This window comes from Cibotium barometz, chromosome 11 (genome assembly GCF_041138505.1).
Source record: "Cibotium barometz isolate CiBa-2024 chromosome 11, ASM4113850v1, whole genome shotgun sequence".
Classification (NCBI taxonomy): Eukaryota; Viridiplantae; Streptophyta; class Polypodiopsida; order Cyatheales; family Cibotiaceae; genus Cibotium; species Cibotium barometz.
The window spans coordinates 55344544-55360866 of NC_141056.1; the positions used below are offsets into that span (position 1 = coordinate 55344544).

At 46.8% G+C, this 16323-nt stretch overlaps 1 protein-coding gene across 3 annotated transcripts in view; it reads left to right on the forward strand.

Annotated features, from left to right (window-relative positions):
• The first annotated feature begins 14532 nt into the window (after positions 1-14532).
• LOC147634347 (uncharacterized) overlaps positions 14533-16323 on the forward strand; it is a 31314-nt gene continuing 29523 nt past the window's right edge. For 2 of the 3 annotated variants that reach the window (XM_086805492.1, XM_086805494.1), the window contains exons 1-2: positions 14533-15410; positions 15532-16267. In XM_086805492.1, coding sequence (XP_086661618.1) covers positions 15333-15410; positions 15532-16267 — 814 coding nt within the window. In that variant the 5' untranslated portion in view covers positions 14533-15332. The remainder of the gene's footprint in view (positions 15411-15531; positions 16268-16323) is intronic. The other variant, XM_086805493.1, reaches the window with a different exon arrangement.

Genomic DNA, 16323 nt, shown 5'->3' on the forward strand with positions numbered 1-16323 from the left:
GTGGCCGCTTTGGAAAATAAGCGCTGGAGTGATCGTGTAGAACTGGAGCCGCCTCGTTGATGATAGAGGCTCTCTGGTGATACTACAGAGACAGGCGAGGAGGTGTGAAGAATCGAGAGGCCGCCTCGTTGAGGAAGGAGATTGCCCTGGTGATTCAGCGAGATAAAGAGGTGGTGCCTTTGGGGTCGTCAGTAAAAGAGGAGGCAACTTGCAGGCGAAGACAGAGGAGCTGAAGCAAGAAGTGGTGGCCGCCACGTGTGAGAGGGCGGCCTTTGGTAGGAAAAATAGAGGAGTTTGTAGAAAAGAGAGTTGCCTGGGGGGTGCATGCTAGAGTGTTTTGATGATGAAAAGAGAGGGAATTTCTCTATGATGTGTCTGTGATGTCTTTAAGCTCTGGAAAGCCACGAATAAAGACTTGTCCGTATATTTGATGTGATGAAAGAGTGTTTTTGTATGGGTGGTTTGGGAAGGATGAAGTGTGAAGATTTAACTGTGTTGTGTTGGGGATTGTGGTGCCCCATTGTCTATGGTTTCGGCTGCAGGTGAGGATACGTTGAGCCGCCGAGCTCCGGCCTCGATGACCTGGCCATTCCCAAAGAGTGAGAGATTTCTGTTTCCAGCAGTGTGCTGGTGGTGCCCCTTGTGTTTGTTGTGTCTTCCAAGGCTGCTGGTGGGTAGGTAGCTGTAGAGGCATTTCTTCTTTTCCCAGCCTCCCGACAGTTTTTTGGTGCCCCCACTGAGGATCTTTCTTCAGGTTCCTTCAGTTTACAGGTTGCAACCATGGCGTTTGCTTATCCTGAATTTCACGGTGATAAGAATGAGGATGTAGAGGATTTTTTGGAGAAAATGGAAGTGGCATGTATTACCAACCATGTGGATAATCCGGATCAAATCTTACGGCTCTTCCAGATCTTTTTAAAGGGCACAGCGGGTACATGGCTTCGAGGGTTTGAAGCAAAAAGAACGATTGGTAGCTCATCTCGAATGACGATGGTGGAAAACCTAAGAGAAGCCCTTACAAAGGAGTTTCAGAGAAGAGAAGATCCCAATGACGTTTGGCAGGAGCTCCAACAGCTGAAGCAAGGTGAAAGCCAGAGTGTGGCAAGTTATGTTACAATTTTCAGTAAGCTATGGACAAGATGGTGTTTAGCTCTTGAAACAGAAGTTCCCCCCATGTTTGTGAAGAAGAAGCAATTCATAGCAAAGTTTGTTGGTGAAAGTGGACTTGAAGCAACCTTCTACTTATGAAGAGGCGGTGAGGATTGCGGAAGAGAAAGAATGGAAGCTAAAGAAAATGGCGGATTATGGGATGATCAAGGAAGACGAAGTGGTCAAGAATGGTTGTCTTGATGTGAATATGGTCCAGGTTGATTTTGTGCAACAAACACCTACTATGTACCAACAAATTGGCAGGGGAATGTACCAGGTAAATCCTAAGGTAGTCGCCAAGGATTTTGGGCAGTTTAATGAGAGCACTGTGAAGTCTATAGTGGTGGATGTTATGCCAGCTTATGGTTATGAGAATTACCAGATTTCTGATAATGTTTCCACTAGTCAGGGTGTGTTAAGTGATGTTATTTATGCTTCTAAAGTTCAAGCAGAGAAAATTCTTGCAGAGGATAAGGTTTTGCCAATCATAGGCAGGGATTTAGATGTCGACAGATGCTTCTCTTGGCTTAAAGAGCCAGTTTAGGAACCTAAGGGGAGGAGGGGAGAGACAGAAGATAGTCTACAAGAAGAGGATGCAATGGAAGAGCAAATAGACGAAGAGATTGAAGGAGATGGATTGCAAATGGAGGATCTAGCAGGATTTGACACGAGGGATGAGACAAGGGAAAATCTTGAGCCTGAAGAAGAACCAAAGGTGGTTGGCAATGAGGAAGTAGAGGGCAAGATGATGCTTGAAGCACCTTCGGAAATGAGTCTCTCTTCCGAAGAGGACAGTGGAAGTGGAAAGCTGGTCACGGATGATCCTGTGAGTGAGAGCAATGTTTATGTGCTGGATTCTAGGAATTCTCTTATTGAACCGGTTGAAGAAGAACTAATGCTTGAGAAACCCGGCATGTGGGAGCCAGAGTCAGGTGAGATTGGAGTTATGAGGTCTGGGAATGCTATGCTGGAAAAAGACAGGAATTTTTCCACAACAGTGAATGCTTATGAGCAAGGTAATCAGAAGCCCAAGGATTTGGGTTGCAAAATGTTAATGCATATGCTTTTAACTGTGGCTGTGCAGTGGGCAAGTGAGGCCCAAGTATGTTTGGGATTGAACCAAGGAGAAGAAGATGTGGATGATGAGCTGGACTGTGTTCTTGATAATGCACTGGATGATCTGTTGGAATTGGTTTCCTTGGAGAAGGTAACAAATGCTTGCATACCAATTGTGCAGGAAGAGAGTGGTGGTGTGACTGATGATGAATTAGATGCTATTCTGGATGATGACGTGATGGATTTTGCATGTGCGGATGCTGATCATAAGGTGTGTGTTCCTTGTCATGCCCAAGAGAATGAGTCGGTTGTCAGTTGTGAGAATGCATGTGAGGCTATTGTTGTTGGTTAGGGGGGACCAGGATGCTTTGCCTGGCAGTTTGGGGAGCTTGGACTTGGTAGAGATGCCTATGCAAGATGTGGAGAATCTTGAAGGATCACCAATGGTCTTGAAGCTAGAGAAACTACAGGGAAGTGACAATGATGAGTCTACAGTGCATGAAGTTGCTGTGTTTGGTGTTGATGGGTTGAAGGGAAATGCTATATGGTGGACACACCACATGTTGATGCTCAGCATATGGACGAGTGGTTTGGCTATAGGCAGTTTGTCCAGAGGAAGAGTTGGAAGCCAATGATGCAGGTTGCAAATTGGATGATCATGAGGTGGGAGTTGAAGATCAGGTGTTTGTTAAATCAGTATATGATTATGAGTGGGATTCAGATGTGTCAGAGGGGAGTAGAGGTGAGTAATGGATGTTTCCATCACAAAACTGTGTGAGCTGGTATGGAGGAGGAAGTGCAGCAGTATATATTGATGAAGCCATATATGAAGAACCCAGGTGTTGCTGAAAGTGGAAGACCATAACAGGATATATCAATGGTTATTTGACAGAGGAAAATACTTGAAGGATTGGAAGGTAGATGCGCCGAGATTTCCTTTTGATCCTGGTGGATAGCTACTAGACTTTATGCTTTTTGCTGCAGGACATGAATGTCCTGCAGGCTAGGTGGTTGGCAAAGTATGTTAGGAGTTTTTCTGAAAGATCTTTTGGGCTCGTGTATATATGTGTGCATGGCGTGTGTGAAGAGTTTTGCTCGGGAACGCGTTGGCAATTGTACAAAGAGAATGGTTTCACTGTGGGCTTGTTGCAGGCCTGTTCGAAGTGTGCTTTGCTGCAGGTGATATCAGCCGTTTGATGGCTCAGGGTGTATGCGCGACCAAGATATGAGTGGGCACTCGAAAGTTATGTTGGAAGATGTGGAAGCAAGAGAGCCATAAAATATTGGTGTGGCTAATGTAGCCTTGAGCATAGTGTGAAATGAAGAATGATGTAGCCATCGTTGAGGCTTTAGGAAAATAAGAATAAAAAATATATATATATTATGTGGCCAGCTAGTATAGGGTCCACGTGGAGGTTTCTACTGCAGCCAACGCAATTCGCAAGCACGTGAAAGAGAAGCCGCTTCTGGAAGTTGGCGAGCTGGTGCAGAGGCGATACAAGGGGTAGGCTTTGTGAGTCTGATGGGGCCAGCGAAGGTGTGGCCGGCTTGGGTCAACCAGAGGGGCTCTGGAGTGCAGCATGAAGTGCAGAGGGCTGCAAGAGTGGGCCGCGTGGATGGTGCAAAGGGCTGCAAGAGTGGGAAGCTAGGCAGGCTGGCGTGTATCGTTGCTGCAGGAAGGCAGTACAGGTGAGTAGCCGCCTTGGTACGAAGGCTGGTCATCAGTGACAGAGACAGGCTATCTGTACAAACTGGAGGGAGCCGCGGTGGTTAGCGACCAGAGGGACAGTCGCCAGGAGATGCTTGCTGGGGATTCTGCAGACACGGACGGCGAGGGACTGTGGGGAGAGCCAATGCTCGGGTAAGTGAAGGCCTGGCTGGTAATTCGACAAAAGGAGCAGCGAAGAGAAGGTTGCTGCTTTGTGGGAGAAAGCGTCAACGAGTTGAAAAGGTGGCCGCTTTGGAAAATAAGCGCTGGAGTGATCGTGTAGAACTGGAGCCGCCTCGTTGATGATAGAGGCTCTCTGGTGATACTACAGAGACAGGCGAGGAGGTGTGAAGAATCGAGAGGCCGCCTCGTTGAGGAAGGAGATTGCCCTGGTGATTCAGCGAGATGAAGAGGTGGTGCCTTTGGGGTCGTCAGTAAAAGAGGAGGCAACTTGCAGGCGAAGACAGAGGAGCTGAAGCAAGAAGTGGTGGCCGCCACGTGTGAGAGGGCGGCCTTTGGTAGGAAAAATAGAGGAGTTTGTAGAAAAGAGAGTTGCCTTGGTCGCTCTTTTTAACTCAGTTGTCCAGTTCTTTGGCTTGCTCGGTGTCTTCAAGTACATTATGGACCAGGCATCAGTCAACGCGACAGCCTAGTAATGCAGCTGCCAGCATCTTAAAGAGGTTGCTCTCTAATGAGAGGGTAACTGTAGAAGCTAAAGGCAGGCCAGCCATGTCAGTTAAGCCCGGCACCCACTCCTTGTTTACAGAGCCTGCATCGTACCTAATACCGCTGTCGGCTCTCGAGTTTGAGTTGGTTTGCGACCTCACTCCTTGTTTACAGCCAACTGGAAGTGGCCTGCTTCCCACGCCACTTAGGGTCCCGCTGCCGCGCCTTTCTATCAGCCTCGGGTATTCTCACGTATTGCAGTACCATAGCTGCAGAGTCATCCTCACCGGGGTCGGCCGTTGAAAAGATCATTGGGTTAACCAGGGCCCTCTCCAGGAGCTGGGCCTGGCGGAGTATCTCGGGCGACTTGAGGTCCGGGCGGTCAAACTGATCATAGGCCTCCGCGACGCCTCGAAGGCGGAAGGTCTTCGTCGCTTTAGAACCCAGGTGAGGAATTAGGCTGACCTCAAACATGCGACCTGGGTTATGAGGGCTTGCGCCGCGAAGGTATCGTCTACATCAATCAGACTGATCCCTGAGGGAAGGGATTCCACCTCTAGCCCTATGGATCCTCTGGGATGTGGGGACCTCACCGCGCGTGCACCATCGTCCACTAAGTCGCCAAGAAGAACCCTCTGCTCCTTGTCCACTGGGAGGCGCTGTTTTCCCTTCTGAAAAAACAGGTGGCACCCGCAGCTCAGGAGGTCGCAAACCAACTCAAACTCGAGAGCCGACAGCGGTATTAGGTACGATGCCGGCTGATCTCCCTTTATTACACTCTTCATCATAATCTGACTCCGCAAGTCACCTCCTTAAGTTCCCTCTGTGAGCCACCTCTGCCCGGTCGTCCCATTAATGGAAACCCATGCAGAAGGCCGAATCGCAGTGTGTACCAGAGGACCCCTCTGGCTGAGGTTGGCGCTTTCCCACCACCGCTACGGCCCGCCCGAGGGGGCCACGTGGTCGAGGCCAGGGTGCCTATTACTAAAGGGACCCGATGGAACACGCTCTATGAGCGGGTGATGACCAACCAGTCTACACAGAGTGAAACGCTCCTATTCCAAGCGCGCTATCTCTGTGACCCCCCTCTTGAGGGGGATAAAGAGCGTGACCTATTGCGAATACTAGAGAAGCGAGCAGAAGCCCAGGACGACGAGGGTACGGAGGGACAAGCAGGCGAGGGCACTGCCGGGACGGACCTCGAGCTGGACGCCCACGTAGGGGCCTTGCTGGCCGATCAATTTAAGGAAAGCACCTCTCCCTTCTGCAGTCTAAGCGATACCTCGTCAAATCGATCTATTGGCATCCTTGTCCACCTCCTTAAAGAACCCGCCGGGGTGGGTATTCATAGATCGTAGTGGAGTCTGGGGGTGGCGTCTTTACCACGGAGGGAGCCACAGACGTCGATGGCGTGGCGGGCGACATCAAGCAAACGGGTGGTGGGAGAGTGGTGAGAACGCCGGGTAAGGTGGACCAGCCCGTCGTTCTCTAGGCTAACGGGGATGCCCATACGGGATTCCTCTAAATGAGACACGAGGTACATAAGGAGGATCACCTCATGGGACGCAAGTATGCGAGAGGTGAGCAATCCGTTGTGGTAGAGGCTGCGGGGCCTCCCCGGCAAAGATGCCTCCTCTGGCCTCCCATAGTAGGGCCTTATCTGGGAGGGAAGATAGATCATGCCTCTTGAACCCACCATTTCGTGGAAAAGGGCGAGCTCTTGTAGGATGGGATTACCCAAAACCTTCTTCTGGAAGTCAGCGAGCCCCGTAGATTGGTGCTCTTGATGCGCCTCCTTAATGCACGCTGAGATGGCGCCGGCCTGACTGGTCAGGCTGGCCCCATTTAAGCCCGAGTAGAGTATTCGCTTAAGGAGTGGCTTGGGACATCCGTCTCCCCACTTCTCCATAACAAAGGCCCAGAAGGACCCTGATTGGTAGGCCTCCCATGTGTTAGGTGCTTTGGTGTAGCCCATCAGCCCTGCATAGATGCCCGTGTGGCACGCCACCATGTCAATCTCTTCCAGGACGAGCTCATCGGGAAGGACGAGTTGGTTGATAACCTGGTAGATAACCCCCTTTAGGTCGCGCCTCAGGTTGGCCAGGGTGGCCGATCCATGGCCGCTCTTCGGCACGAGCCGTGCGTAACTGGGTAGAAACCTGTAGGAGGTGGCAAAAGGTTGCTGTACAGGGCACCGACGGTGGAAGTAAGGCCGGGCTCCTGGCCCAAAGAGACGGAAGAGGAGGTAGCACGTGCTGGTAATGACCACGCTCTCCTCATTAAGGAGATCTACGAGTTCTTTGTATCGAGAGGGAAGAGCAGCCAGCCTCGAGAGACCTGAACTCAAGAGGCCTGATAGAGGATAAGGCATGCCGGCCAGGGTGGTGCTTGGCAATAAAGGGGGGAGCTTGTGTGCGCCACGCGTTGATGCTGTCTCCGCCTTTAGATAGAGGCTCCCCACCAGCCCTTTGAGACCTGCCCTGACCTTGAGGTTAGAGACTGCCCACCGCACTATCTGTTCAACCGTCCACGTCTCCTCCCTGCGGCGGGCCTCCTCTAGCTCAGGATACCGCTTTAGGAAGTCCCTGGTTCTCTCCTCCTCAGGGGCTGTAAACTGATCCCCCCAGCCTCCACTCTCTCTTCCTTTTGCAGCCGTGCCGTCCCTCTTGCAAAGATCCTGCTTGAGATTGTTGCAAGTTGGAAAAGTATCGACACTATCGACACTATCGACACTATCGACACTCTCTCTTCCTTTTGCAGCCGTGCCGTCCCTCTTGCAAAGACCCTGCTTGAGATTGTTGCAAGTTGGAAAAGTATCGACACTATCGACACTATCGACACTATCGACACTCTCTACCTCTTCAACAGTATTGACAGTATCGACAGTCTTGAAAGTATCGACACTATCGACACTATCGACACTATCGACACTATCGACACTATCGACATCATCGGCACTCTCTACCTCTTCAACAGTATCGAAGTGATCGACAGGATCGACTGTATCGACACTATCGACATCATCGACACTATCGACATCATCGACACTATCGACACTATCGACATCATCGACACTATCGACACTATCGAGACTATTAACATCATCGGCACTTCCTACATCGTTGGAACAGTCTATCGTCTCACAGCCATCTCGCTCCCATTCCTCTCTCTCCTTCTCAAACCCGGGCCAAGGACTTGTCTCCATTAGGTATCGCATGGACCCCGTTACCCTGTTCTTCCTTATGGGCTCCCCCCCGCTGAGGCTTAAGCCTTGGACAATTCTTCCTAGTGCCCGCCTCTTGATCAGAACATCGCGATACCCCTGCGACCTTATCACATCATCCAGCGCTTCCCCGAATTGGTTAAACGGGAAAGGCTCTATCCCGTTAGCGTCTGCATATAGGGTATAATCCTCGTAGAGAGATCCGGGGAGCGGCACTCTCTTGGCACCTAGCGGGATCTCGAACCCCGGGCAATATCTTACCCTCTTGGTCACCCACTCTATCAGCCCCGAGCAGTCCGCCCCGCCACCGGTTAACTCGTTCAGGGCCTCGACACAGTGACCTATCCGGGTCTTCTCGGGCGGCATTCCCAAGGCCCAGTTCACTATCCCGCTGGCATCCACCTTGAGCCTCTCAATCAGGAACGGGTTGCGACGCGTTACTGTCCTGGGGGTGTGTATAAAGAGAAAGCGCCTCCTTCCCCCGCTGGATCGGTCCACGTCAGGCCACTTCCAGTTGGCTGTAAACAAGGAGTGGGTGCCGGGCTTAACTGACATGGCTGGCCTGCCTTTAGCTTCTACAGTTACCCTCTCATTAGAGAGCAACCTCTTTAAGATGCTGGCAGCTGCATTACTAGGCTGTCGGGTTTGAGTTGGTTTGGTCCATAATGTACTTGAAGACACCGAGCAAGCCAAAGAACTGGACAACTGAGTTAAAAAGAGCGGTCTATGGTTTCGGCTGCAGGAGAGGATACGTTGAGCCGCCGAGCTCCGGCCTCGATGACCTGGCCATTCCCGAAGAGTGAGAGATTTCTGTTTCCAGCAGTGTGCTGGTGGTGCCCCTTGTGTTTGTTGTGTCTTCCAAGGCTGCTGGGTAGGTAGCTGTATAGGCATTTCTTCTTTTCCCAGCCTCCCGACATCGGTCTTAAGGACATTGAGCTTGATGCATCGAGGGATTTCTTGCGTGATATGCTGGAAATGCTGACCGAAGCTCGGGATTCTATTAAGAGTGCTCAGGATAGGGCATGATTTTATGCTGATAAAGGACGCTCACCTCGGTCTTTTAAACCAGGAGCGTTGGTTTATTTAAAAGTTCCTAAAGACTCTCAAACTTTATCAACATGAAAATGCTTGAAATTATCTCTTAGATATTGTGGTCCATTTTGAGTTATATGTTGGATTGGCACGATTGTGTATGAACTAAAACTGCCTCCACATGCTAGAGTTCATCCAGTCTTTAATGTCAGTAGATTGAAAGAGAATCTAGGAGGTGAGGATAACACAGTTACTCCTCAAGAACTCGTTGAAGTTGAAGATTTATCCTATGTTCCACATGAACCTAAAAAGGTACTTGAATTCAAGGAAAGGAAACTTCGTAGTTGATTAATCCCTGAGGTTAAAATTAAGTGGAAAGATAGGGAAACAGAGGATTCGACTTGGGAGTTGGTTGAGAATATTCAGCGCATATTTTCTTCTTTTCATTGCAAGAGTGCAATGTTTTGAGAGAGGGGAAGTATGTTATGTGCACATTATATGTGCATATATTAGGAGACTAACCCACATTAGGCTTGTGAGCATGGGAGCATGGGAACAAGCTCTAGTGGAGCACGGGTTAGGGCTAACCTTAAGGGTTGAGGTTAGGGTCGAGCATCCAAGGGTCACACATGGGAAATGGAGAGTTAAGAGTCACTTGAGGGCCCTCCTATATAATAGGGGCATGGGGCACACTCAAGGGACGCTCTCTGGTGTAGAGGATTGTATCTACTCTCTTGCCATTCATACTAAAGCTAAGTGTTGCTGGATTGGAGTCATACCTCTTGGTGGTATGGGACATCAAGGTTAAGGTATGAGGTACTTCATTATAATTCATGTGTGCATCCCTTGGGCTCGGGGTGGTTGGGTGGATGAGTTTATGCCTAGTTTATGCATGTTTATGCATGATGATTATCTAGAGAGATCTTAGGGTTTTAACATTTGGGCACTTATAGAATCCCTTCTAATTCTAGGAGTAAGTTGTACCATGGGTTAAGGATTGATGCCCCCTGGTAACTATCATTCCTCCATGAATTGTTGTTGCCCTCTACTCTTGGGTCTTCTAATGTCTACTACTTCCCTTTCTAAGCTCGATGGCTGTCCCTTGGTAGCCTATGGAGCATCTCTTTTAGGCTCATAATTGTATCCTAGGATTCCTTGGGCTAAGCCCATGAACCCACTAGATAGTGTTGGAGAATAAGTACTCTTCTCCCTTGCCAATTCCTCATTAAATACAGACTTTGGATGGAGGAATTGGATGGAGGAAGTACTAAGTGTAAAGGGTGTGGATACTTACAATCATTGGATACCTTAGCTTGTGATAATATAACTATGTCCATATATAGTGTTGCAAATGGTGAGATAGAGACGCATATACAATGTAGATAGTTATGTGGTATGGGCACAGTTCACCATCCACATATCAAGAACGTAGCCAACCGTCCACATATCAAGAACGTAGCCAGCCGTCCACATATCAAGAACGTAGTTATGTGGTATGGGCACAGTTCACCGTCCACATATCAAGAACGTAGCCAACCGTCCACATATCAAGAACGTAGCCAACCGTCCTGCCCACTAATAATGAACTTAGGTATCCTAGGAAATATTCCAAGAATATTCTCAATATCGTCGAGCTAGGGGCTCTCCCACCCCACCAAGGGAACTACAAGCCCCGCTAGGGACCCCCAACCGGGGCACTGCCCTGGGCCCCAACTACTAGCACTTACACCCCTGACCATCTTTATAACAACCCCATCGGTGTCTAAGCTGCGGTTCCCACCTAAGACATGTTCACCAATGGCTTATCCTCATATTCCTCATCCAGAAATGCTAGTGGAATTGAACTACCTGCCACATCAGGAGTTTAGTGGATGGTGGTTAGATTCTGCGACACATCAGGATTCTCTAGAGTTATCTTTGCTAGTTTCTACCTCTCTAATGCTCTGAATTCCTTGGGTGTTGATTTCTCTATCTACACTTCTACTTCCAACTCTTTCTCTAGGGTTTTCTCTTTAATTGTTTCCTTATGGGACCCCTCCTCCTCCTTATCTTGAAACTTCTTCACTTTCTTCTAAAAGTATGGTGTACTCTTTGCTCCTGAGAGGAGGCAGTTGTAAGGGATCTACAGAGTGGTTGAGATCCCCTAATGGAGAAAGTGTAGATACTAAGCAATCTTGATCTTTGAGTTAGGGGCTATACTCTTAAGCTCTACTTGCAAATGATTAAACAAAATGATTAAGCAATCTTGATCTTTGAGTTAGGGGCTATACTCTTAAGCTCTACTTGCAAATGTAGATACTAAGCAATCTTGATCTTTGAGTTAGGGGCTATACTCTTAAGCTCTACTTGCAAATGTAGATACTAAGCAATCTTGATCTTTGAGTTAGGGGCTATACTCTTAAGCTCTACTTGCAAATGAGTTAGGGGCTATACTCTTAAGCTCTACTTTGCAAATGATTAAACAAAATATGTGCCCATGTAACAACCTAACCAGTAGATGCATACAGATATAAACCCAGTGCCTTCTTTGACATGTAAGGGAGCTTGTGGGGTGAGGATGATCATTTCAATGATAACCCTAAAGTGCAATCTATTTTGAGCTTCTTTGTGATTGTTGAGTTTATACTCCCTGCCAAACCCTTTGGAGCCAAAGTAGAACTCCATGTCCTCTTTTGTGATGATCGACGAAACTTTATAGCTCCCTCCAACGGCAAATGAAACAGCTTGGCCACATATTCTCAGCAAATGAATAAATGAGATCTTTGTGTAGCTGTCTTTATCACCCCATCCTTCTGCACTTGATGCAACTGTTCCCATACATTTGGGCTGATGGTCTCAGGGTTCCATGGGAGAGAACCCTACCATCTCTAACTAAGTGCGATTGAAACAGGTGTTGACATCCTCTAATGGTAAATGATGATGGCAAAGGGTGCCGTTGTGATGCCTAATTTGTGGGCCATTTCTTTTGACAAGACGTTGACTCTAGATCCTCTGTTTATAAGAATTCCAGACATTGTCTGACCTTTGAATGTTACTGTGACCTCCGGGACTAATTCATCATAGTTCGAAACTAGTTCTATTATTGATTCACATTGTACTGCATTTACCTAATAGCTGCTGGTTTGAACTTCCACCAATTTCTCCATAGGTACTATCCTTTTCAGTGGTTGTTGCTCATAATTAGGCACTAAACACAAGAATAGATCCAATGTAATGTTGAGCTTCATCTTTTACAAGTCCTCCCATAGATCATATTCACACGATTCTTTAGTTGTCTATCCCTTGCTTCCAAATTTCTGAGGCAAAATATATACCCTCTCTTGGCTGAGCACTGATCTTGGATTATTCCACTGTCTTTAACTAGGCTAACTTTTTCATTTCCTCCTTCCTTCTAAACTTCAACAATATGATTTATTGTGTAAGACAGTTCCTCTATAGTAGCTGTGCTGGCTCTGCAGCCTAATTTTGGTGTTTTTGACACTTTTTTGGCCCTGCATTGCACCACTGCTGCTTGACCCTAATGCTTCTGGCACTTTCTAGCTCTACACTACACCTTTGTTACTTGATCCTGATGCGTCCAACATTTTCTAGCTCTACATTGCACCTTGGATCCTTTTTGGTTCTTTCAGACTAATTTCTTTGATTGAATGGCCTTTAAGCTATCTGCTACCACTGTCCTTGGCAGAGGAGCTTTCTGAGCATTCGGGACCTTGCCCTGTGCTTCTTGCACCATCTTGGTGACTTTGTTGTCCCAGACACACCATTGGTCCTCACAAGTTTAGTATTTTTCCTTGGTCCTTGGTCCATCCCGATTCTCTAAATCAGCTAATGGGCCTTGTGCCCTTGTGACTACCAGATAATCTGCGAAGGCTCAAACGCCTCCAAATATGGCTAAATTTGCATGAGGTTGAGACTACTAAGGTTGGGCCAAAGTGGACCTCTCCGCTTGTGTTTTCTGGAGTTCGTGCTAATGCTACTACCACATTGGGCGCTCCATCTTATGGGACAGATTGCTTTGTAGTAATAACATTGGAAAGGTACACCTGCTACACACCACCATGACCTCGTCTATAAGGATGAGACCGATTGCTTTGTAGTAATAGTAATAACACTAGAAAGGTACACCTGTTGCACCACCATGACCTCGTCCATAAGTATGAGCGTGCAGTATGCCTATAGTGATGTGGTTGGTTAGTGCTATATGTTGGACTAGAACTGCTGCATGGGTTTTCTCCACCTCTAATGCTATGCGGATGATGCACTTTGCCATTCTATTGACAAGCCTCCGTAACATGAGTGTAAGAGAGTCACAGATAAACACATTCACACACATGCATACACGCGTACATACATGTACACACATGCGTATAACATTATTATCCATTTAATATAAATATATAAAATATATAAAATAAGAAAATTCAATTTTTAATAAAACATATATAATAATATAATATAATAATGATATACAAATCAATATACATATAGTAAATATACAATAATATTATATATAAACACATTCACACACATACACGCATATACACAATCACATACGTGCGTATGGAGGATGTATGTGTATGTATGAGAGAGAGAGAGAGAGAGAGAGAGAGAGAGAGAGAGAGAGTTGTTCTCTGTGTGTGTATGATAATTTAATACAAATATATAATAAGTAAATAAATACAAAATAAGAAAATTAAAAATATATAATAATATAATACTGGTATATAAATCAATATACATTCACACATTCACACACATACACGCATATACACAGTCACATACGTGCGTATGGAGGGTGTATGTGTATGTATGAGAGAGAGAGAGAGAGAGAGAGAGAGAGAGAGAGAGTTGCTCTTTGTGTGTGTATGATAATTTAATATAAATATATAATAAATAAATAAATACAAAATAAAAAAATGTATATAGAAAATATATAATAGTATAATATTGATATATAAATCAATATACATATAGTAAATAAATAATAATATTATATTCATACTATTATATTTAAACACAATCATATACACATGCATGTACATAGTCACATACGTGCATGTAAAGGGTGTGTGTGTGTGTATGTGCATATGAAGGGTGTGTGTGTGTGTGAGAGAGAGAGAGAGAGAGAGAGAGAGAGTTTCTATATGTGTATGAGAGAGTGTGCGAGACGGGTGTGAGAATGTGCACGTGTATGTGTGTGAGAGAGGGTTGTGTTTGTGCACATAAGAGAGACATAGAGATAATGCATGTGAGAGGGACACACACAAATATATATTTACTAACGTATATTCATTTATATATAAACACATTCACACACATATGCGCATACACAATCACATACGTATGTGTGGAGGGTGGGTAAAAGAGAGAGGGGGTTTCTATGTGTGTGAGAAGAGAGCTCGGGGGCGTGTATGTGTGTCTGTCTACGTGACAGACATAAAGAGAATGCATGTGAGAGAGACGCATATATGCGTTTATACGAGACTCACAAATAAACACATACACACAAGCATATACATAAATACACACATACATGCAAATACACAGTTACACATACTCGCAGACACATATACATGTATAGATATATACACACTGAGTCGTACACTTGCATACGCATATACATATGTATAGATATATACAGTCGTACACTTGCATACGCATATACATATGTATGAATACAAGCAAAAACTTCATGCCGCGCGCAGGCCACCTACTTGTAGACATTGAAACGAGAAATTCGTGCTTTAAAATATCCACAGGAAATTGGGAGGCGTTGACACGCAAACCCATGTTTGGTGCACCCATTCCATGCCCCCGCTGTCTCATCTGTGCTGCAGTGCTGCACCCCCCCCTGTGGCCCTGTCTGTTAAACAAAGATGTAATGGACAGCGTCTCCTACACACACACGCGAAAGGTCGAAAGCCCTACAGCTCATTTTTTTCCAGGCTCTCAGATTTACGCACTGCAGGCTCCCAGATTTGCTCACTGCAGGTGAGTTGTCCCTTTGAATGGTCAATTGGGTCGGGTAATGGGGCAGTGAATGACGGGCTGTGGACGCTGCAGCTGAGCGTGACTGGCTGAGCTAAGGATAGTCAAAATCAGCTTTTACAGTACTGCCCATCAGGTAAGCTTTGTGCAATGTGCTGCCCAATTGGACATTGTCTGCAATTAGGGTTCCAAAACGAGGGGTTGGGGAGCTACTGGTCGACTAAAGCAGTCACCATCTGCGATTAGGGTTTCGGGATGCAGGGAACGAGGTAATAAACAGTCTGCGACAGGCACTGTCACCAGTTGGGGTTGGGCTGGGGTAACCCCGGGCCAGCGAAACAGGTGCTTTCTGCAGATTGGGTTTCAGGATGCAGGGGTGGATGTGAAAGGCAGTTACAGAACGATCATAGGGAGCTGAAGCAAGCAACCATTCTGTGCAATCAGGGTTTCGGAATGCAAGAGGTGGGGTGAGAACTGCTGCTCTGTGGCTAAAGCCCTCTCTCTGCAGCTATGGATGATTTTTGGCAGCTCAAGGGCACCAACCGGCCTTCTTCTCAATGGGTCCATTGGCCAGGACCACTGAACCAGGTAATGTAACTGTTTCTGGCTGCTGAACGTTTATGCTTGAAGTGCTGAGTGCATCTTACTGCCTTACCGACACTGTGTTAGGCTTTTTTTTTTCTCATGCTCCTTATTGCTTATCATGCAGGTTGACACTGGGACAGGACGATACCCGAATCCGTACATTGCTCAAGAGATCTGTGTCATCGAGAGGACTATTCGACAAGAGCCAACATTTCCGAACATGTTAAATCTTAACTCACAAAGTTTACATCCAAAAGTGGGAAAGCCACAGGCTCCATACCCCTTGCTAGCCATGTTGTCAGAGAACCCACAGCAGTTTCAATCAGATTTTCAACAAAAGGCCATAGCCCGCTCCTCTTATGTGGCATCAAATCAACCTTGGTATACAGCTAGCTCTACCAATGCTTTAGATGCAGGAGGATGGCCCCTGATGGCCTCTGGAAGCCTTCCCTTTGTGGGGAGAGTAGGGGCTCTGGGAACTCCGGGAACAGTCACTGATTATCCACAAGGTGCTCAAGGGCGAGATTTGATTCAACCCTCTAGAACAGGAAATGCTGGTAAATTTGACTCTGCTATTCCGAGGCCAGGCGGCTTGGAGATGTACAAACAAGCCCTGTCTGCGAGCTCTCATTTGGCTGAGATGGAGTTGCAACCTCCGTACCAAGTAACACCCTGGCAAACTGACAACAAAATTCAGCATGTTCAAAGCATACATACCGAGAAGCACTTTCCTTCTATGCATAGAAATGCAACACAGCCAGTGTTGGATGCCTCTATCAGATTCATCAATGAACAGGCTTACCGAAAACCTCATTTGAGGCCACGGGTCTTTTGTTCCAGCATTTCTGGTTCTTTATTAGGTATTGCTCTGAAACATTGGTCAGGCTTTTGTACCAAAAAGTTATTATCTTCAGCT